General features: G+C 39.9%; 1 protein-coding gene across 1 annotated transcript in view; it reads right to left on the bottom strand.

Moving 5' to 3' along the window:
- Positions 1 to 6,173, bottom strand: part of Trhr (thyrotropin releasing hormone receptor) — a 30,259-nt gene extending 24,086 nt beyond the window's left edge. Inside the window, exon 1 of the mRNA XM_038344273.1 lies at positions 5,385 to 6,173. Coding sequence (XP_038200201.1) covers positions 5,385 to 6,173 — 789 coding nt within the window. The remainder of the gene's footprint in view (positions 1 to 5,384) is intronic.
- Positions 6,174 to 22,872: the final 16,699 nt, after the last annotated feature.

The raw sequence follows: 22,872 nt of genomic DNA, 5'->3' as shown, positions 1-22,872 counted from the left end.
CTGTGTGTGTATATATATAAATATATAAATATATAATACAATTATATATTATACATCACACATATATGAAAACATACACACATATGTACTGGGCTGAAAGCTGCAGCTCTAAAGTTGCAAACAAACAGGGTACTTATCTAGGATGAAGGACACAAATCCCACAGCTATGGAGGTTGTCATTTAGAATATCTATGGGAAATGCCCTGGAAACAATATAGGAATCAGGAAACAGGGAGCTATTCTTTAAATAAAATCAAAGTGGCATACTTAACTACCTGTGTGTTAAGGGATAAATTACTTATTTTTTGTAACTTAGTTTTTTTTTAGACTAGTATGAACAGAGCTGAGTCCACATGGTGGGAGGAAATAAAACAATTAAACATGAAAGGCAAATCTGTGTAAACAGCCCTAGCAAATTTGGGAAAGTTCTTTTGAGACTAGGTTTTTCTACGTAACTGTACTGGCTACTCTGGAACTTCCTTTGTAAACCAGCTGGCCTTGACTGTCTGTCTCTGACTCTTGAGTACTGGGATTAAAGGCCTGCACTTCCAACTTTAATGAAGGCTTAGTGCTAAAAAGCTGACTACTCTTTGCCTTGTAAGGACACTCACTAGCTAGGGTCTTGGGTGAGATAGGAGATTATATTATGTTGAGCTGAGTTCTGAAGCAGGGAGGAGAGTAGTTCTCCAAGAGGTGCGTGCAGTTGCAGACTGATGAGTCATGCAGCTTACAAGACTTTGTGCTCCCAAATCTTATGGCCAGGGCATTCCAGGACTGTGCCTTCGCCTCTTTCCTTTGTGTTTGTTTAATTAGAGTCTGATGTGTTCATTAAACTGCTCAGTGACTCTACTAACTGGCCTTGAACTTCTAGTTTTCTTGCCTCACCTTTGAAGTGCAGACGTCACAGGGCTGAATCATCACCATGATGAATTTCCTTTGTGCTTTGTGCAAGATTCTTTCTTTTTAAATACATTATTTTTAATTTTTTGAGATTATAATTACATAGTTTCCTTTTCTGCCCTCCAACTTCATGTGTCTTCACCTTGCTCTCCTTCAGGGCCTCCTTTTCTTTAATTGTTGTTATTATTGTTGGTGGTGTATGTATGTTTGTGTGTGTATGTATATGTATTTGTATGTATTCCTAATTATATAAATACAACTGCCTCCACCTGTGTTACTGACATGTTTTCAGCCCTGTCTATTTGATACTAGATAACCTTTTAGTGTACTCTTCTCTGGGGAAGACTATTTCTCCTTCTTTTAGCATTCCATAGTTGCCTGCAGTTCTTTGTCTAGAGTTGAGGCCATGTGAGACTTCTAGCTTCCCTGTTAGCAAGGCCATGGCTACTGATGTCTTCCTGGTTTCTGTAACGAGCTCACAGTGAGCTAGAAAGATGACTCAGTTGGTAAAGAGTTTACTTCACAAATACGAGAACTGGAGCTCACATCCTCAGCACCCATGCGTGCTCTTGCTCATGTCAGTAAGCCCAGGCTTGACAGATCCGTGAGCCCTCTTAGTAAAAGAACTTGTCTAAAGAGTAGGGCAAAGAACAACCAGAGAAGATACCCCATGCTATCTTTGGCTTCCACACACACAAGTATGTATATATTTATATACCACTGCAGACATGTGCATGCGCACGCACACGCACACACACATACATACACACACACACACATACGGGAGGTGGGTAACGTTAGAGAAGGACTGGAGAAAGGTAGGAGGAGAGGGGTGCAGGCACATTACAACCTTTATTTCCATGAGTGCACAGAATGGCTAGGACTGCATCAGAACATATGGGGGAGGACTTGAAGGAAGATTTAATTCCTGAAAAGTAGGGATGGATGACACCATTTGCAACATTATAAACACCACCACTATCTTCAGTGTCATCCCCAAATGGCACATGTCACTTTAAAAAGGGAAGCTGTTTTATTTTGTTTCTTGGACTTTCAACAGTTTTCTTTAGTAAGCACTTTAGAGGAGGAATGGCTGGTAATTTGAAGACTGGACTAATCAGATAAACCTACAAAAAATTGACAATATCTCTGGAAGCTTCTATTGGGATTAGGTCACACCATTTTCTTATTCCTCATCCTGTAAGACAAGAGAAATTGCTAAATGGTGCCCCTGAAAACAAAACCAGAAGCCTGGTTTGTAAATATCTTACATGTCCCTGTGGCCCATGGGTAGTAAATATTTAAAATTAATGTGTTTATTGATACTACAGAGTTTTACCAAAAAGGGCCTCCGTATTTCCAAATTTAAAATTCATTAACGTATGCAGAAATAGTCAGTGATAGAGATGGCTTTTCTTCCTAATGCTGAACATAGGACCTGAATGCACTGCAGCCTTATGGCTTTGTGTAGGCAGAGCTAAAGTGTAACAAAAACCACCATTTGAACCCTGTCTCTTTAGAGTCAAACCACCCAACTGTTAAACAAAAGACTAATTCAATCAGGCAATCCCTTTACATAGCTTCTAGCCACTGAGTGCGGTCGAATTTAATTTATCTCAACTCGGGTAGTTTACTACAATATAATATAATATAATCAGGGTAGTTTACTACAATATAATCAAGTCTTTGAGTAATAGAGAAAAGTTTTTGATCTAGATTTTTTTACATTGAAGATACGAGTGAAAAGTGAACAGGCAAGGAAAGCATCACGTTTGTCTCTTGCAGAAAGGCAATCTTTCTTTTATTTTCTTTAAAAAAAAAATGTAGCCCTCTTAGCTATGTGCATTTGATTTTAGTAACTCGGTAAGAAGGTGCTGGCCCAGATAAGTATTTATTAAAATGTAAATTACACTTGCCTAAAAGAAAAAAAAAATCAGAGAGAAATATTAAAATAAAAGTCCTTAGGTTATAGGACATGCAGATTTGAATCTTATGAAGAATTAAGACTTTCTTCGAAAAGGGCGAGGCCAGAATATAGGTCTCTAAGTTTAGAACACATTGGCCTCATTCACAGCTGTGATCTCACTCTCCGGGGCCACTCCCCATCGTTGAGAATGCATCTCATTTGGTTTCATCAACAACCAACACGTAGAAGCACCCATTTTATTGATGAGAAAACTGGGGCTTAGGAAAACTGATTAAGTCATGATTGCTTTTACTTCTTGTATTCTATTTAAGAATAATTCCATTATTTTGGGAGTAAAGTGTGAGTATGCTACATATTAAATGACCCCTTTCTCATCCCTTAGGTCTCATATGTTCACTTTGCTTCAAATTTTCCCTATATAGCAGTGATTTTCAATCTGTGGGTCCTGACGCCATCAGGGTCAAATGACCCTTTCACAGAGGTAGCCTAAGACCATCAGAAAACTCAGATATTTGCATTATGATTCACAACAGTAGCAAAATTACAGATATGAAGTAGCAGTAAAAATAATTTTATGGTTGGGGACCATCACAACATAAAAAAACTGCATTGAAGGGCCAGCCACAGCATTCATTAGGCAGGTTGAGAAGCATTGATAAGGAAGATCTTACTTACGCAAACATATAGCCACCCATCTCTCAGCCTTCCAATCGTCCTCATCTAGAGTTGTCAGCTTCTCATCTCTACATACTCTACAGGGCTCTCACATGCTCTCCACTAACATCCTTTGAAAGTATTGTGAACATGTAACTTAACTAGCAATCTAAAGTACATTATTTATGCTGATGGATGCTAATGACTGTAATCAAAAGAATGGACATTAGACCATACAAACACTTTAAAATATATGTATACCATATATATATATATACCATATATATATATACCATATATATGTAACAAAAATATAAATGTGAGTATGTGAGTATAAGGTACAAATTTTCTAACTGACCTACCTTGCTGCTGATACTAATGTTTGGTTTCTAGTTAATATGTGCATATTCTTGATTGTCTTATTGCATTGTTAATATTTGTCTTGGCAGGTGGCCAATATCTCTCTCTCCATCTCCATGAATCAAGCTTTGAGTAATGTCCAGCTACACCTTGCATTAGGTAGCTTCGCTGTCTAGCCATGGAAGCAAAGACTTGGTAGTCGTTACTCACGTGCTCCCTCTGTCTTCATAATAAATGCCACGTGAATTGAGTGTCACGCATCATTTAAAATGCTGCATGCATTCTCTTCAACTACAGCCCACATTGTATTTCCAACATCCCCACTTTTATGAGTTGGCCCTGTTGTGTGCATGTACACATGTGTGTATATTTATCCAGTCACAGTTCATAACGTACTAGGTAGCCTGGAGATTAAGAAGTAACAGTATGCCTGATCCACATACAGGCTTTTAAGAGCACACTCAGTTTTCTACCCATATGAATGCAATTAACTGTTTTCCCTGCAGGAGATGAAAAGTCAATTCAGATGATTTGAAAGAACCGGTATTGTTGATTGCATGATTTCTCTTTTCATTATGAGAATAAATATCTACTACCTATTTCTTACATGCAAGAGAGAGGGAGGGAGAACTGAGAGCTGGGCTCGTGTGTATCTCAGGACAGATGAGTATATGTCACAGAGCCTCCTATTTTTACATTATCTGATGAATGAGGTGCTTTACTCACTAATAAAACCATCACTCCACTGCAGCTACATGTGCACTTAGGTTACCTGAGAGCATAAAAGAGTTCCAGTTACACTAAGCTAGAAACTTATACTAAAAAATTGTTTCTAACTGATTCAGCTTGATGTTGATCATCCTTTTGAGATACGTTTTATCCCTCCCCCCCGAGGAAAATGTATTGAGATACGTCCCCCCGCCCCGGGGAAAATGTATTTCCGGTTTCTGCATAACTTGGAGAGAGCCAGAGAAAAGGATTAGAGAATCATCTTCCATGAACACCAACCAAATAAGGCTGGTTACCTGTTTTGGAGGTTTTTTTTTTTTTTTTTTTTTTTTTTTTTTTTGGAGGATTAGTTATGAGTAACTGCACACTGCAAGAAAAGTTTCATTATTTTGACTCACTGATATATTCTCAAAGTCTCCTGATAACTGTGTAGTCAAATTCCTGAAATTACCTTTCTTCGTCGTGCAATAGAATTTCTCCCTACAGAGGCCAAAAGTTTTCTCAATGTTCAGTTAACATTTTCTGAGAGGCACAGGAGTTTTAAACCAAGGCTTCTGGGGTTCTGTCTACAGTCCCCTACATCCTAAGAGGGAACTGCTTCCTGCTACAGGGCTAGCAAATCCCTCCATTTATTTTTAGATCTCCAGTGGATCCAGAGGTGTGTTTAACATGTAAATCAGAAGCTTACACTGGGAAACATTTGCATGATTGTGTTTTGGTTTTGCCGTCAGCTAAGTAGGACAAAATTGATCTCATTTTACCTAATCTCTATTCCACACTTCCCCTCTAAACTTGCAAGTTCAGCTTTGCTTACCTGCTTCCTGGAAGACACAGTGCTGTTGAAACATCTGTTGGCGGCATTTAAATTCAAATTCTTGTTCTGATGGGTTGAGTCAGTTTTCCACGTTTTAGAGTTCTCTTTAGGGTCCGAGGGAATGGGGTTTAAGAAGAGGATTCTCGCTATAAATCCATAGAGCACAGTGGCCAGGATCATTGGTACCACGTAAAAGACACCAAAGTCCATTAGGTAAATAGGTGAGTAGTAATTCCTGGAGATCTTGTAGCCACAGGATACCACAATGGCACCTTTGTAGGTGCTAATATTGAGATCCAGCAGGAAGAACCAGAGCATGCAATAAATGGATGTGAAGGCCCAGACAAATATAATGATCTTTTTGGCTCTGGAAAATGTGCAGAGAAACTGGGCTTTGATGGGGTGGCAGATTGCTATGTATCTCTCAATGGTAAAGGCGGTTATGGAACATGAGGATGCGTTAATCCCTAAATACTGGAGATAGGTAATGCAGAGGCAACCAGCATAGCCATAGACCCAGGAACCATAGATGCTGTCGGTTATGTTGGGGAGGCCTGCAGCTATCAGGACCATGAGATCGGCTACAGCCAGACTCACCAGGTAGCAATTGGTAGGAGTTCTCATGTGCTTGGTTCTCATGACCACCAGGATGACCATGATGTTGCCCACGATGCCCAGCCCGCAAATAATGAGCACAAGTAAGACAGTGACCACCTGGTACTCGAGTGCCACCACTGCCTGGGGCTGAAGCTCAGTTTGGTTCAGCTCACTGACTGTTTCATTCTCCATCTTCCGTGGCTTGAAGTTCTCTCACACACAGACCCTTTAGAACATCTCTCCACGCTTCACCTTTATTGAAGTACTTCTTCCCCCTGGGAAAAGTCACGCACATGTTCACTCACAATGCCACGACGGCCAAGCAAGCCACACTCACAGGCAAAGCATTTCTTCTCTTTACACCCGAGTTTCTACAGTAATGGGGCTCCTATGCACTTCTCAAAACTTCTTATTTTGCAATTCTAGACAGAACGTAGCAATTGTTTTGACCACATCATGCTAAGAGGACGAGGTAAGTCTCTCTTCACAGAGAAAAATGTGGAAGACAAGAGAGGCAGAAAAGACTCCTCTTTTGAAACCGGGTCCACTCCGGAGAACAAAAAAACACAAACAAACAATTCCAAACTTAAAAAGAAAATGTGGGAGTTGCAAAATGAATACAAAGAAACCTCTCAGATGCTCGGGAAAAGTACAGTGAAGAAGGAAAAGGTACCAGTGGGAAAGCCGAAAGCCTCAGTGGTCAAGCCTGGTAGGAATTTAGCTACTGCCTCTGGCTCTCAGGAGTGAAACATCATTGGTATAAAATAGCAAACCTTTGCACCTAAGTTCCCCATTTCCCCAGCCCCCTGCCTCAATAGAAGACAGTTTCTTCTCTTACCTTTTCACTCTGTCTCGCTGCCTGCTTCTCAGGGCAGAGGAAGAGGAAATAGGTCCAAGTTTCCAGTCCTGCAGAAAATCTTGTCTAGTCTGTCTGGCAGGGAGATCACTTAGCAGAGGCTCAGTCTTTGGAGCGGCAGTTGCTCCAATGCCTCACATCCCTTTTCAACTCATGACAGACCCTACAGCCGCAGTAACAGAGGCAGCAGCAGGCGCAGCAGTGAGGCTGTCAAATCATAGATCGTCCCTTAATGAGAGCTCTCTCTCTCTCTCTCTCTCTCTCTCTCTCTCTCTCTCTCTCTCACACACACACACACACACACACACACACTGCACACGCATTCCCAACTGCCCGTCAGAACTGACTGATTCGTAATCCGTTGAAGAATGTACTCTCAAACATGTGGCTGATAGTGTTCAGTGTGGAAGACTGATCACAGGTAAAGATCGAGAAAAGCTGATCTTGTACATAATGATGCTCTAAGTTCTGCAGAGCCTCCTGTGTCTGAGCTGTTCTGAAACATATTTTTACTTCTTTCTTGACAGTGTTTTAGAAGGTAGCAAACCTTCTGGGCAAAGCCCTTGGAGCCTGCGATAGCTGTCTGCAGTGAGGTCAACTTCTCTCTCTGCTGTGGAAAGCCTCAGACTGATTCTCCAGTAAATCAGTAAAAGTAGCTCTCTCTCCTTTTGTATTATATGAATGAAAAGTAAGTTAAAATTGATTTTAAAATATTTTAACTATGAGCTTCTGAGGCTCACATAAAAGCATTAGTTTTCAAAAAGGACTTGCAGATTAGAAGTAGTGGTGCACACTGGCGAGCTCAGTGGACGGTGGTGTGAAGCCAGTTTGGACTGTATATCAAGACCTTGCCTCATGAATAAAAACAAACAAACAAATAAGTAAATAAATAAAATTAACAACCAGAATACTTCAATCTAAAGACACCTGTGGAAACTTGTGGGGCTTGGGGGTCCTCTGCTTACTCCATGTAAATTTGGGCTTATGTTGTTGCCTGAAATGCCAACCAAGGGAACTACCTGTGAAAGCTTTATCTAAATACACTCCTAAGAGGGAGAATTATCCAGTGAAATTCTAGCCCAGGGTCATTCCCACTCTCTAAAGCCTCCTGTGGCCAGTCTATGACAGTGGCTCTTCTCTCCACATCAACTGAATGCACCAGCCGTTAACGTTTGTGTGCTTTTAGCTGACTGTCTTACCATGAGAAACAACCGTTAGCTGGACTCCCAGCCTGAGGCACCAAGTCTTAAAAGATCAGATCCTCAGGAAGTCTATTTTAAATGGACAAGACCAAAAGGGCACCCGAGCTATGTCCAATGCCAGTAACAATGAGACTGAGCCAAAGCTCCGGATCATAGGGAACGACCTCTCCTTTGAACCCTTGGTACCCACCCATCTCTTTTACCCAATCACTGCTCCTTACAGAGCAACATCCCAGAAGGCACATTCAGGTTCCAGGGGTGTATTGTTTGGCCTAAACAGGACCAGCTCAAGTATAATTTAAAATAATTGGATTATTTTTACCTTTCAAAATTTAAAAATTACATATTAAAATCAGGACCTTTTCTCATAAAAGTTTAAAGGGTCTGGCCCTGGTGGGCTTACAGTCCTGCTTGGAGATTAATGGAGGACAAGCAGTGACTGGTAGTCAGAGTCCTTGATGAAGGATGCCAGCTCTCCCATGTTCTACATGCCGCACAACCTTTCACCTGTCTTTTAGGCAAGTCAGCTTTTTCTCCCCATAATCATACATGTATGGCCCCTGTCAAGGTTTGGCCTCTGAATTATCGCCAAATTCTGAGTGGCGAGGAGGAAACCAGTCCAGTGTAGGTTCTCTCACTCTGGGTCCATCTTTGCCTGAATTTTAGTTTGTTCTGCCCACTGGTTTGGGTGAAGGATGCTTTCTCCTTGGCCTACAGGGCAGCGATGACTCTGAACCATTTCTCTCTTGGCTGCTCATCAGCGTGAAAATGCTTTTGAGGGAGGCATTGTCTTCCTCCTCAGTCCTAACTTCCCTACTTCAAATTAAAGCCTTACTTCCTAAGCTAACCTTCCCTCCTCATTCTCCCTGGGCCCTTAATTAGATCTCAGTTGGTATGGGATGACTCCCGTGCTGTACGTCTTTACAATACAGTGAGCAATTGCAGGCTAGGAAGTCAGTTCTTTCAGCTCTAGCTCCATGAAAATCTTTCCCCAGGGCATCCCTCTGCAGCCCTATTCTGAATAAATACTCTGCACCTCATTTTGTTTTCCCTCCTAACAGATAACTGTTAAGTTCGTATTATGTGCTGTATGGTTAGTAAGTAAACATCACATTTTACCCTCAAACAGCTCACAGTTATTGGGAGAAACAGGCTTAGAAAAAAAGTTATGTGATTTGTACATTGAAAATGGGCATTCAGTGGGTTGAATAATGAAACGAAGGTACTCGTGAGTGCTGTGCAGTGGACAGAGAAACCAGGTTGGGTTCTCCCACACAAGGTAGCATCTGAAAAGTTTTGAAGAGAAGCACAGCTTCCTTTAGAAGAAGGAACAAGAGATGACATTGGGATTAATGATGATCAGATGTACAAGGTTGTGTAAAGTGGCGAGGATTTCACGGGGTCGGGAAAGATGTGACCGCCTCCGTGACCTAGAGGAGTTGGGCTGTGATGAGACAGACATTGGGTGGCTGCCAGGTTGGGTGTTTAAGGAGGGTTCTCCCTGGGCTGGGGCTCACATTATCTCCTTCAACTTGATCTTTACAGTCTGGAGAAAGTTCTTCACATACTCACCTTCACCTCCAAACTTATCAGATCACTATGTTCTTACATGTTTCCTATCAACTTCATGCCCCCCTCAACACTGTATTTTTGAAGAAACTGTTATTTCATAAAGTAGATTTTTGCATATAAACCTTAATGGGCTAATATATAACATATTTTTTATTTGCAACAAATAAACACAAACCTTATATTGCATTAAGATTTCTTAATCATAATATCTTAATTTCTAGTCAAATGTGGTCTTTAGATTTTTTTAAGTTCTGTTTTTGTTTGTTTGTTTTTGCTTTTGCTGTTTTGTTTTTTGAGGCAGGATTTCTCTGTGTGACTTTGCAGCCTGTTCTGGTACTCGTTCTGTAGACCAGGCTAGCCTTGAACTCACAGAGATCTGCTTGCCTCTGCCTCCTGAGTGCTGGGATTAAAGGCGTGCTCCACCACCGATTAGAGAGAAATGAAGGCGTTTCTTTTGAAACAGTAGGTTTCATAATAAGGACAATAAGCAGATGATGGACCCAAGGTGTCACGGACACGTCTCAAGTCCACATGCTGGCTGTTTCTTTCTGGCCCTCTGCCATTTAGGCAAAGCTTCTCAACCATGTGCGGAATTTCTCACAAGAAAAATCAGCACCACAGTTCATAGGATATCTCATAAGAGTGTCTCAGTTCCTAGCTGGAACTTGTTCATTGGTTTTCTGATCTTGCCTTACACTTCCAGTTTGAACTTGAGAAAATTGCAAGTACTTGTTTAGGCCCCATCATATTCTCCATTAGATGACTTGCTCATGATATTTGTTTTTCTCTTTCCTAATTGCCGTAAGAAAGTTACATTCATACAACCAAACTCCTTCTGTAGGATATGCATGGCTGTATGCTGCCAAAACCGCAGGAGCAATTCATCATAAGAGAGCTATCTCCACGTTTAGGGGGGAGCTTTTCTAGTAGCTAGGTGGTTCTTCACCAGTCCTCGCAAATCCACTAATAGTTCACAATTTATGATGTCCACATTTCTCATTTGAGGATGCTGGAAGCCATGGGAGGTGTCATCAAATTGTCATAGGTAACTTGGCAAGGAAAAGTGGCAAGTTCAGAAAACAATGAGAGAGAGAGAGAGAGAGAGAGAGAGAGAGAGAGAGAGAGAGAGCACAAGCAGTGGGTATTCACTGTGCCCATGACCTTGGGCTGACCCAATAGTGGCAGTTCTTCTGGTTTGACCCCTTTAAAACAAAGAGGGGTGCAGTCACTCCCTCTCGAGGGGTGGTTGGGTATCAGACTGCAGGTGCCATTCACCCCAGGGCAGAACAGAGGACCACAGTGGCAATCTATCTTGTTGTGTATCTGTGAGTGTATCATAATAAATCCATATTATCCCTTTAAACAGTCTCTTGAGGATTCGCCTACTAGAGACTTGGAGAAATTTTATGAAATGCAAGTTTTTGGGCTCTAAAAATGAGAAATATGATCTACCAAATTAGGAGTCAGATACTATCTTAGTTAGGGTTTCTATTTCTGTGAAGAGACATCATGACCATGGCTATTCTTATAAAAGAAAACATTTAATTAGAGTGCTGGCTTACGGTTTTAGAGATTCAGTCCATTATCACGATGGTAGGCCATGGTGGCGTGCAGGCAGACATGATACTGGACGGTAGTTGAGAGTTCTACATCTTGTAGGCAACAGGAAATGAACTGAGATACTGGGTGTGGCTTGAGCAAATATGAGATCTCAACCCCCCACCCCCATGGTGACACACGTCCACCGACAAGGCCACACCCACTTCAACAATGCCATACCTCCTAATAGCGCCACTCCTTTGGTGGTCATTTTCTTCCAAACCACCACAGACACTTTACCAAGATTCTGGTCCGTGGGTCTGAGATGGGAGGCCTTGTGTTCTGGGGGTAGGTTACAGAGTCAGGGCAACATGAAGATGTGCCATTTCAACAACCCAGGAAGAAACTTGATGTTTCTTCTCTTCATGTGAGGGTTTCTTGTCTGGACTAAAATAGACATGCCTTATTATTTGTTCAAAGCTGTAAGAGACTCTGTGTGTGTTATCTGAGCTGGGTGCAAGCGGCTGATTTTCATATTTTGTTCCTTACATATTTTATTTTTTTATTACCTGTACCACACTTGTGCAGAAATTTGTATATTAGATTTAAACACACAATTGAAACAAACCAATATACATACTTCCTTTCCTTGTACTATGTACTATGTACTATGTACTATGTACTATGTACTATGTACTATGTTCTTTTCAGGCCAGACAAACATTATATTCAGGAAAGGTTAACAGTTTAAAGAAGTTTCTCTAAAGTGTTACTCGAGGAAATGACCTAACAAAAGAATAGACTTTAATCAAACTGTCTAGATTGTGAGTTCATATCTAGTTTGATTTATTGCATATTTTATGAAGCAATAACCTGATTTTCCAAAATGCATGTAATTTGAGGAAGTTACTATAAGAAAACCAGTATGAAATCTAATATTTTAGTGGCTTGTATCTAGACTTTCCTTTGTATTCTAGAAATTTTAAGTCAAATTCCTCTCCATATATGAAAAGTTGTATAAATCTTTACTGCTAAATGGTATTTTTTCCTCACTAAGCTCATCAATTTAAAATGTGACCATTGGTTATTCTCCAATGTTATGTTTTTATTATACCCTATGTGTATATAAATGAACACCTATATATAATATTTATATATACAGTTTTATTACACCATATATTTTTATTATACCCTATGCATATATAAATGAACACCTATATATATATACTGTTTATATATACTGTTTTATTACACCATATGTCTATACAAATGAGCACCCATATATACTGTTTATATATACTGTTTTATTATAGCATATATTTTATTATACCATATATGTATACAAATGAACACCCATATATACTATTTCCCAGACCTTTCAGAAAATCATAAGGATCAAACAAATGCATACACATTACTTAAAAGAAACTTCATTGGAATACAAGTTCTGTAGAACAAAAGAATTTTTTAATGAATTTTCTGAGCTACAGCAACTATGTAAGTTTCTTATAGCCATATCAAAAGAAAACTTCGATCATCCTAAAATGGTCTCTGTTCATTGCTCCTGAATAAATTCTGTAGTCAACTAGTCATGGCTCAGTTTTCTATCTCTAGAATATGTTTGTCTTACAGAATTTTCACATAAATGGGATTGTAGTTCATGCAATCTGTATTTTTTAAGTAGCATAATTTAAATATATTTAACCAATACTTGTAAGACTCAGTACTTTGTTCTTGTTTTTGCTGTATAATATTTTATTGTAGAAATACAGGGTTATATCACAAACTTATTGTTTCACTGATTTTAGAACTCTTAGTCTTCAACATAAATATTAGAATAACTAATTTCTTTCTTTAGTATTAATGAATTACATTAATATGTTATACTTTTATTCTTACTAAGTTCACTATATTTTCTGTATGAATATGAGTGTATGTGTGTCCAGAATCAGACATGTTCAGAGGTTACAGGAGTATTTCATGTGTCTTACTATATAATATTCACTTGTTTGTTTCCTGGCTGCCCAGATTCCCAAAATAATCACACAGAAACTATATTATTTGCAATACTGTTTGTCCAATAGCTTAAGAATATTGCTAGCTAGCTCTTACATCTAGAATTAACCCATTTCCACTATTTTATATTTTACCACGAAGTTTGTGGCCTACCCACAGGTTTCAACTGGCAACTTTAATTTTTCCCCTCTGGTGGCTCCATGGAGTCTCACTGACTCCACCTTCTTTCTTCCAGCATTCAGTTTCGTTTTCCCCACCTAGCTCTATTCTACCCTATCAGAGCCAAGCCAGTTTCTTTATTAACCAATGGTATTCACAGCATATAGAGGAGAATTCCATATAAATATTTCACCTTCTTTCCTTGAGACAGGATCTCTCAATGAACTTGGAGCAAGGCTTGACATCCAAAAAGCTCCATCAGCCCTGCCCCTAGTCTCTACCATCACAGGCACATTCACCTTTTTATATGAGGATTCTTGGGATTTGAACTCAGGTCCACAAGCCTGTATGGCAAGCATTTACCCACTGAGTCATCCCCAAAATACCAAATAATTTTGCTCCTTAGCTTTCATATTATATCTTTAAGACCTTAGGAATGGGTTATTTAATTTCCAAATTCTCATAGATTTTCCAGACATGCTTTGTTATCTACTATCTTTACTTTCATCCCATACTATGCATGATTTCAATTCTTTTTAATGTATTGCAATTTATCTTTATTGCCTAGAACATGCTTTATTGTGATGGATATTTCACATGCTGTCTTCAGCTTGACAGAATGTTCTGTAAATATTGATTAGCTTGAAATGGCTGGTGGTGCTAAGTATTCCACATCCCTATTGATTTTTCTGCCTACTTGTTCTGTTGATTTCTGGGATACAGTGTGGAAATATACAGAAAAATTCACATGTTTCCCATTTCTTTGTTGTTGTCATGCTGTGAATCACATATTTTTAGGTTCTGTCATCTTGTCTCCTTGGTGATATGGCATTACGGTCTCTATAGTGATGTGTCTTTTTGCCGAACCACCAAAAAGCACATTGGATACAGAAAGAGATAATTTTGTAAGTTTGATATCACTTTGAAAGTGTTAAGTGGAGTTTTAACAAGGATAATGATATCAGTCCTATTTTTCACAATCCCCTCACGTTGATAGATTAGTAAGCAGAAGCTTTAATTGCATGCCAGCCACTCGACCGAGTCCCCAACAACTGTGTGGTGCATCACTAACTTATCATAGCTACGCCATAAATTAAGTTGTAAGTCAATTGCCTGAGAAATCAAGTAACTTATTTAAAGAGTAACTTTGTGTTGTGTTACATTGTCTTCCCTCTCTGCTGCACTGGCTTAAGTATTATTTTCAGACAGAAAGGACAGCACACAGTATTAAGTCTGATACACATTTCTTATTCCCTCAAAATGCAAGGAAGGAAGTAACCATGACTAGAATTCAGTCAAGGATTCCAATTGTTAACATTAACTGGATGTTTGGTGAACAAGCTCATCCTATCACTGATGTGTAGCTACATGTTTTATATTGCTTCATGGAAACGTCTGACAACCCATAGGTGGCTCAATCCTTTAGAAGGTGGTTTTGGTGAGAACTTGTTGGGAGTCATCATGGTAGGCAATGACATTTTACTTGAAGGAGGTAAGCAAAACCTGGCACAGGCAGAGAAGTATCACACTTTAGATAATCTGAAGCTACTTTAATAGTGGAAATATTAAACTATTAGTGTAACACAAATAACACTAACTTCAAGACACTTCTGAGATACCTTGTTATATTTTTAGCTGAAATTTCCAGCCTGCTAGGAAAGCTTCTGTAACAAAGACTGGCAGAGAAGCGTGGCGAGTGAAATAGGAGCCTACATTAAGGCGATTTCTCACCTGCAGTGTGGAGGTTTGCCTCGCCACCCATTCACACTGGTTAAGTGCTCACTGACTGAGTGCCAATTATTTGGCAGGCTATATGCCAGCCCTTGCAATGACAAATATAAATAGAGAAAGCACAGAGGAGTTCCTAGGCTGGCATTGGTGACTTAACAAAAACTGCCAATTATAATGCCAAGTGTCCCTTGCTATCCCTGAGTTTTGTGCACATAGTCAAGTGAGTACAGAGATAGAAATGTATGATATAGATTAGCTTTCTGAGACCAGGGAGAAGCCAAGAGGACACAGGCAAAGAGGAAAACAAAAGAAGCTATAGAGAGCTGGGAAAAGATCTTCGGGCCAGCCAACTGGAGTATAAGGAAGAATCCACACAAAGCAAATTCTCAGAACAGGGAGTGCCTAAATCATTCTCTAAAGGGGTCCTGTGGTGAGCTCTATTCCACAGCCCGGGCTGACACTGACTCCTCCTTGGGTCTAGGGCTTCATTACAAAGCCCTATGCCCACGGCATGACTTTTGCTTTCTGTCCAAGCTCACTTACTGCCTGTGTGACTGAAAGTCATTTAAATTCTTTGTGCCTTGATTTCTTCACATGCAAGTATTGTTTGTATTGTTATTGTTATTGCTTTTTTTAGCATTGGGTGGAATTATATGAGTAGCAATTACTAGAACTATACCTGCGAAAATGCAAACTAAGTTTTAGCAGTTGCTTCCATTTGCATAGATCTCTCTGATTGTGCTGGTCATTGAGATTTAGGTAGGTTTCTGAAATTGTTGTCAGGTTATTGCTACATACAGGGCCAACTTTAGAAAACTTACTGCTCATTTGTATTATAGAGAACAGAATTCAAGTGCTATAATGTAGATCCCTTCTTGATGAAAACATCTTTGAAATAAAGGGCTAAGCGTATTGATCCTCTGGCTGAAATTGTATCATCTGCCCATTTGAAAAGACAGCAATTCATTTTCATGTGAGCTAGCAAAAATGGTTACATAAAAGATATATCCACTAGCAATGGCATTAAATGTTGGCTCTGAAACCAAGTTGAAGTTCCATGAGAAATTTGCTTTAAGGGCAGATGATATGATAGAGTGTTTCATAAGTTTCTGGTTTTGTTTATGTATATAAATAATACAAGTCATAACACCTCACATTGTCCTAAGAACTCAATTGATATGATAGTTCAGTTAACTCACATGGCAACCCCAAGAGACAGATCTTATTACTAACATAAATTTGCAAATGAAGAAACTAAGAGGTTGAAAAACCTCTAAGGACAGAGGCAGTGCCAATTTGGAAGCCGGGCTCTAGAAGCTAGGAAAGTTATGAGGGTAATGCATACTGCACATATCACCATGGGCCTGAAGCAATGGTGTTTGTTTGAAAGAGACCATCAGGAAGAGAGGATGGGCATACCCATCCCCCCCAGCCCTTCTAGGCAGGGGCACTACGTCTGCAGACTGTCAACTGTCTTGGCAAGGACTCCTAGTGTCAGTGTTCAGGTTACTTCTGAGTTTTAGCCAAATGATCTAATCAATTTAAGAATGAAAAAGAAATAAAAGTGCATACAAAAGAAAAAAGCATCAACATCTTGAAGGACACGCTTTTAGAGACTTCTAGGATGTGCCAGCTCTAAAATTTCAGTATCTCTCACAAAACATTTCTTAGGCAGTAAGTATTCTATGCCTCTACATATTTCATGGGCAAAGGTAAATAGGACAAAGCCCTCCACATGCGAGTAATTCGTCATCCTAGTAGATGAATAACCTAATAGGTGTATAACACAATACAACTTAAAACAAAACCTTATAAGTGTGATGGGGAGAGTACAAGAAATTATGCAAGGTAAGGTCTTCAGCTATATATGACAGTGACCACTGCTCTGGCTTGCAGGGTCAGAAAACCTCAGGAGTAATCTTGAAGCTTGACCTCAAGCTTGAGACTAGAAGGAGGAGAGGTACATTTCATGCTGAGGGAAGAATGTGTACAAAACAGGAGGATTGGGAAAGCAGATCATGGCTTGTTCCAATCTACTAATCAAACATCAAGCTTTCCATTATTGAGATCATCATTGGAAATATTTCCTAAGTCTTCATAGCTAAAGAAAGACCGAACCTTGAAAAAGAAGGTGTTTTCTTTTTCTTACACTATGTACAACTGGATGCTACTGAGACAGGAAAAAAGAAAGTGTCCCCAATATTATGCCCATTCTTAATAAATCCTCCCTGAAATGGCTTACCCAAGGGGCTGCCCACTTCAAAGTCTGAAGCACTTTCTATTGATTGATGTATCATCTTTCAAGAGAGATGCTGTGGGCAGCAACTTCAAACTTGCCTCACTTGTTTCAATTTGATTCTGTCCAAGTGTTTACCACTTCTCCCGGATGAAACAACACCGTAGAAGATTGTCTCCTTCTCCTAGATACAGGTTTCTAACAACGTGTCTCAGTAAGTAACAAAATTCTTGACAATAGTGTGCTTTGCAGCAATCCAGTGTCTTTAAGACAAATGTCCGCAGTTTTGGAAGAACAAGAGAAGAAGGTGATCTTACAGGTTATGGAAACGAAGTACTTGTGTCTTCTCCCAAATGTATAGGAGACAGCAAAATGGCTCAGAGAGGAGAAATGTTTGAGCACAGGCATGGAGACCTGAGTTCGATATCCGGACCCCCTAAAGTTATAGGAGAGACTATTAACACCTACAATCTTCCTTTGACTTCCATATGCACCCACTTGCTTCCCCATCTCTCTAATTTTTCTCTCTTACACACATACACACACACACACACACACACACAAACTTCAGTATCCCATAAATAAGTCCTTGTTTGTGAAATGAGGAGTAGAAGAAGTGATGTTTTGCTTTTTTTAAGATTATTTCAGGCTCTGCTGGAGAGTCACAGAAGAACTGGTGGCTTGTGGTCAGGCCATAGCATCTCCCAGCTGACTATTTTGAGGAAACTGAAGCAAAGGTTAGTTTCCTCTCTTGCTAGACAAAGCTTTGCTTTGATCTTAGAAGATGCAGTTGAACCTGTAGTGTGTGCACCCTGCTTTTCATCACATCTGTCAAACGTCGCTGCTTATGTTTACTGAATGCCTACGAGGCTGCTATGTGTGACCTCTACCGTGCTGTCTCTATTGTACTCCCTCACTTCCCTGGTGGAAATGCCTAGCCTCTTGTGTATTCAAGGCTCGCTGCCACTGGCTGGTGTTTATGAAGACTAAGAGTTATATAAAGATACAGATAAAAATTGTGCATTGAGGTCAAAGAACCAAGAACGGGACTGTTCTATCTCTAGATATATAAATACATCTCTTGAAGGCAGAGTGATACCTCCTATTTGGAGGTAATCATGGTATTTACCCACTTGTTTTCTGTTCTTAAATATGCATATTAATCCAAGAGGAAAGAAAATAGGGCTCTGTAGTCTAAAGATGTATGTTTTCTGGTCTTTTTGTTGTAAGCTCGCACCTTTTATCCGTTATCTACTTAATTGTGGTTTAGGAAATGCTGAAGCCTGCCCTGGCTGTTGCTATAGTGATGTCTGAGAGACAAAAGCCAGGCATAAAGTATTCAGGTGAAATTTTTTACCAAACTGATGGTTAAATTCAATGTGGTTTTTACTTTTATTTATTAAAACATTTGAAATCTGGTCATCTGGGAGGATGAAGCACTACTCTCCCAATTGCTGTGCCCTCTCTGTGATTGCTTTCGTATGCACATCTGTGTCTTTCTCAGGAGCGACACACCTGCATTGGCTTGTTTCCTTTTCAGCTGCGGATGGTTGAGCCACAGAGAAGGCACTAGCTGATCTGCCCAAGGCATTTTGTTTTCTGAGTGACTATTCAAACTTGGATTCCTCATTAGGAGCACTCTGACAAAAAACAGTCTTCAAATGTGAATTTCCTTCTTTCTGCCTAGAACACTGGTGAAGATCGCTTGCAAGTTCATGCATGTGTGTGCACATGTGCACGTGTGTGTGTGTGTGTGTGTTATACAACTGTGTGTGCACTGTGCCCATCTCTGTATGTGACTCTCAGAAGAGGATAGTAGATGTCTTTCTTTATCCTTATCTTACTTACTCCTTTGAGATAGGGTCTCTCACGGAATTTGGAGCTAGCCACAATCCTCTTGTCTCTGCTCTTCCCTTGCCAGAGAGAGGTTATAAGTACCTCTCCAGGCCTGTTATTTGATGTGGGTACCGGGATCCAAATTCAGTTCCTCGTGTTTTCATTGCAAATGACCTTACCCAATGAGCCATCTCTTCAGACTGCCCCAGATACCTTTTAAGTGAAACGAGTTACACTTATGGAAAACTACTCTGTTCGTTATTCAGATTTGTGCAGAATGTCTTCCCCTTTCAGTGCTGGTATTTCATGCTTGTATTTCTGCTCACACACCTCAGCACAAGCTAATACACTGCAGGTGTTATGCCGTGTTTCAGATCAAGAGGAAGATGTCAACATGGAAGAGACAGAAAAGGGTGGTTGGAGGGTTGGCTTGGGCAGTGTAAATGACTAGATCATTCCATGTGGACAGAAAGTCTGTGTTTGTTCCTGTTCATGTGCCTTTGTGTGTGAATATGCATGTGCACTTGGGCTCAGGGGTGGCCACACAAGAGTGCCAGACCCTCTGGAACTGAAGGTACAGGTAGCTGTGAGCTGCTCAAGGTGGGTTCTGGAACCAAATTCAAGTCCTCTGAAAAAAACAGCAAGTACACTCAACTACTCAACCACATCTCTAGAGCAGGAAAAGGGAATTTGGATCATCTGCCTTTCTCTTGCTCATGGACTTCACAGACCAGGTGCTGCTTTTTTTTTTCCCATGATGATCTCAAAAAGAAAAATTAAAGGGACTTTGTCAGCTGCCAAATCACTTATTGTAGTGACCCGGTTCAGTCAATGTAACTCAAAAACAAGTCTTAAATAATACACACTAGAATGAACTTTACTATGTGTCAATAAAACTTTATATATTAGCAATGAATATAGACACCTGAGTGATTTTCATATGTAACACTCTTCTTTTGATTTTCCCAGTAACTCTTAGTTCATGGACAATTGGAGTAGAGGAGTTGCTGTATCCGGAGGGAAGTGGATTACAGATTTGGATAGAGTGTTAAGAAAGTATGATTTGGGTTCATACTAGCTCTTTGGGAAGCCTGGATTATTTTGTCTTACTCAATTTGTTCAGTTCATCTTCATGTCACGGTCTCTCAATATGTACCAGGAAGCTGGTAATAATGCAAAACCAAAGAAAAATGTTGAGGGCTAAATATGGGATGATGTAGTCCTTAGAGCTGCTCTTCACAAGATGTGCCATTTCAGAGGAGTGACGATGAGTCATAGATTCGCCTCTGTGCACTATGGGAGATGTGCAACCATCATCTAGCTGAAACAGGAAGACATGATGCTGGAAAGAGCTCATGCAGCCTAGAGTAAGGCCATCTCTTTTCTGAAGTCAACAGAACATCAAAAGCCTCTTTTTATCCACCTGCTCCTGCCCACCGGGTCCTGGCCAGCCTCAACAGACCATTTACAATGAATGGTTCTCCACGGAAACAGCTGCTTGTTCTCCGCATTCTGGCACCTTCTGTCACATGAAATTTAATCATCTTTATTTGCTACCTACTGCAGTTTCTAAGTGTCGACACGGTGCTTTCAGGACCAGTCTCATCATTTTTAGGCCTTATGATGGTCATGTTTTATACCTCATAAATCTATGCAGACAGATTTTTGATGGACATTTTGCAGCTGTTGGGCATCAGAAAACTGCCCTATCAATGTCACCCATAAAAAAAAAACACAGTTATTTTAATGATACTTATATCTTCTGTGATTTAATTCTTTCCGGTTATTGCTAACTTCTGTTCCTTTAGGAGAATTTAGGGCTGAGGATTTGGCTGGAGTGGAGGGAGGGCAGCGTAAAAGAGAAAGGATAGGCATGTCCTATTTGGAAGGAGTTCGCCAATACCTGGAGATTGTCTTTTTCATGGTTTTCATCCTTTTTGGAATGCAGTGGGAATTAAAATCTCTCAGCAGTTTTATTGGAATACCAAAACAAAAGCTGATTTGATTTTCCTTAAAATAGGATGAAGGTCACAGAAAAGAACATTGTGCTAAAATATTTTCTTTAATTTAGGGGTCACAGACATCAGTTTGTAGAATTTCAAAATGGAGACGACTGTCAGTATCTTGTAAATTGGTTTTATTGAGCTATATATTTTCTCCACTCCTCTCCTTTCTACTTCTTCCCCCTTCTGCCATCTTCCATGGCCCCCATGCTCCCAGTTTACTCAGAAGAGCTTGTCTTTTTTTCACCTCCCATGCAGATTAGACCCATGTATGTATCTCTTAGAGTTCTCTTTGTTGTCTAGGTTCTCTGGGGTTGTGAATTGTTGGCTGGTTTTTCTTTGCTTTATGTCTAAAAGCCACTTATGAATGAGTACATACTATATTGTATTTGTCTTTCTGAGTCTAGGTTACCTCATTTAATATGATGTTTTCTAGATCCATCCATTTGCCTGCAAATTTCAAGATGTCGTTATTTTTTCCACTGTATAGTACTCCATTGTTGTAAATATACCACATCTTCTTTATACATTCTTCAGTCATATTGGCACAGGAGATTACTTCCTAAATATAACTCCAGTAGCACAGACACTGAGAGCAACAGTTAATAAATGGGACCACCTGGAACCGAGAAGTTTCTGTCAAGCAAAGGACACGATTAACAAGGCAAAACAGTAGCCTACAAAATAGGAAAAGATCTTCAAAAACCCTACATCGGAGAGGGCTGATTTTCAAAATACAAAGAGCTCAAGAAACTGGTCATCAAAATAACAAATAATCCAATAAAACAATGGGGTACATACCTAAACAGAGAACTCTCAACTGACGATCTGAAATTCTGAGACACTTAAGGAAATGCTCAACATCCTTAACCATCAGGAAAATGCAAGTCAAAACAACTCTGATATTCCTTCTTATACCTGTCAAAATGGCCAAGATCAAAAACACTAATGAGAACCTATGCTGGAGAGGATGTGGGGTAAAGGGAACACTCCTGCATTGCTGGTGGGAGTGCAAACTGGCGCAGCCACTTTGGAAATCATTATGGTGATTTCTTAGAAAATTAGGAGAGAACCTAGGTCAAGACCCGGTAATACCATTTTTGGGTAAATATCCAAGGGACGCTCAGTCACACCACAAGGACATGTGCTCAACTATGTTCATAGCACTATTACTTGTAATAACCAGAACCTGGAAGCAACCTAAATGCCCCACTCTCAGTGTTTTTAATTACTTCATGAGAAATGTGGCTAATTTTTTTTCTGAGATTGGTCAGTTTTAATTAAACATTTGAAAAAATTTAGGTATGTGTGTTTTAGGAGTGAGGTTGTAATTAGTTAATTTATTCATTTATTCAAACACGAAAGCCCGAGTTCCAAAGTTAGCTCTAATTGGTGCCCCAGAATTTCGTAGCATTGGGACTTTGGTGAGTTACTGAAGGTCTTTTGCCAGATTATTTTGCTCCTATTTCTAAACCTAGTTTCCTTTGAGGTAAGAAATAGCGGCATAGTAATCGCATTCCCAGCATTGATGTGTGAAGAATGAGAGTAGATAGGAGTTATGGTAGACGGAGAATGGTGCTGGCACGGAGCAGGAATTCAATGTCTTCACTTTGTAGTTAAGTTTTCACTGGTGTGTCCTCGGAATCCTCAGACCTTGGCTCCTCACCTCTGTAAGATGTGGAATCTTGGCCAAGTTGCTTCCCTTCCTGATGCATGGCTTCTTACCCACAATACTTTAATA

Source organism: Arvicola amphibius, chromosome 9 (assembly GCF_903992535.2).
Source record: "Arvicola amphibius chromosome 9, mArvAmp1.2, whole genome shotgun sequence".
Taxonomy (NCBI): Eukaryota; Metazoa; Chordata; class Mammalia; order Rodentia; family Cricetidae; genus Arvicola; species Arvicola amphibius.
This window is presented reverse-complemented; position numbering and strand designations above follow the sequence as displayed.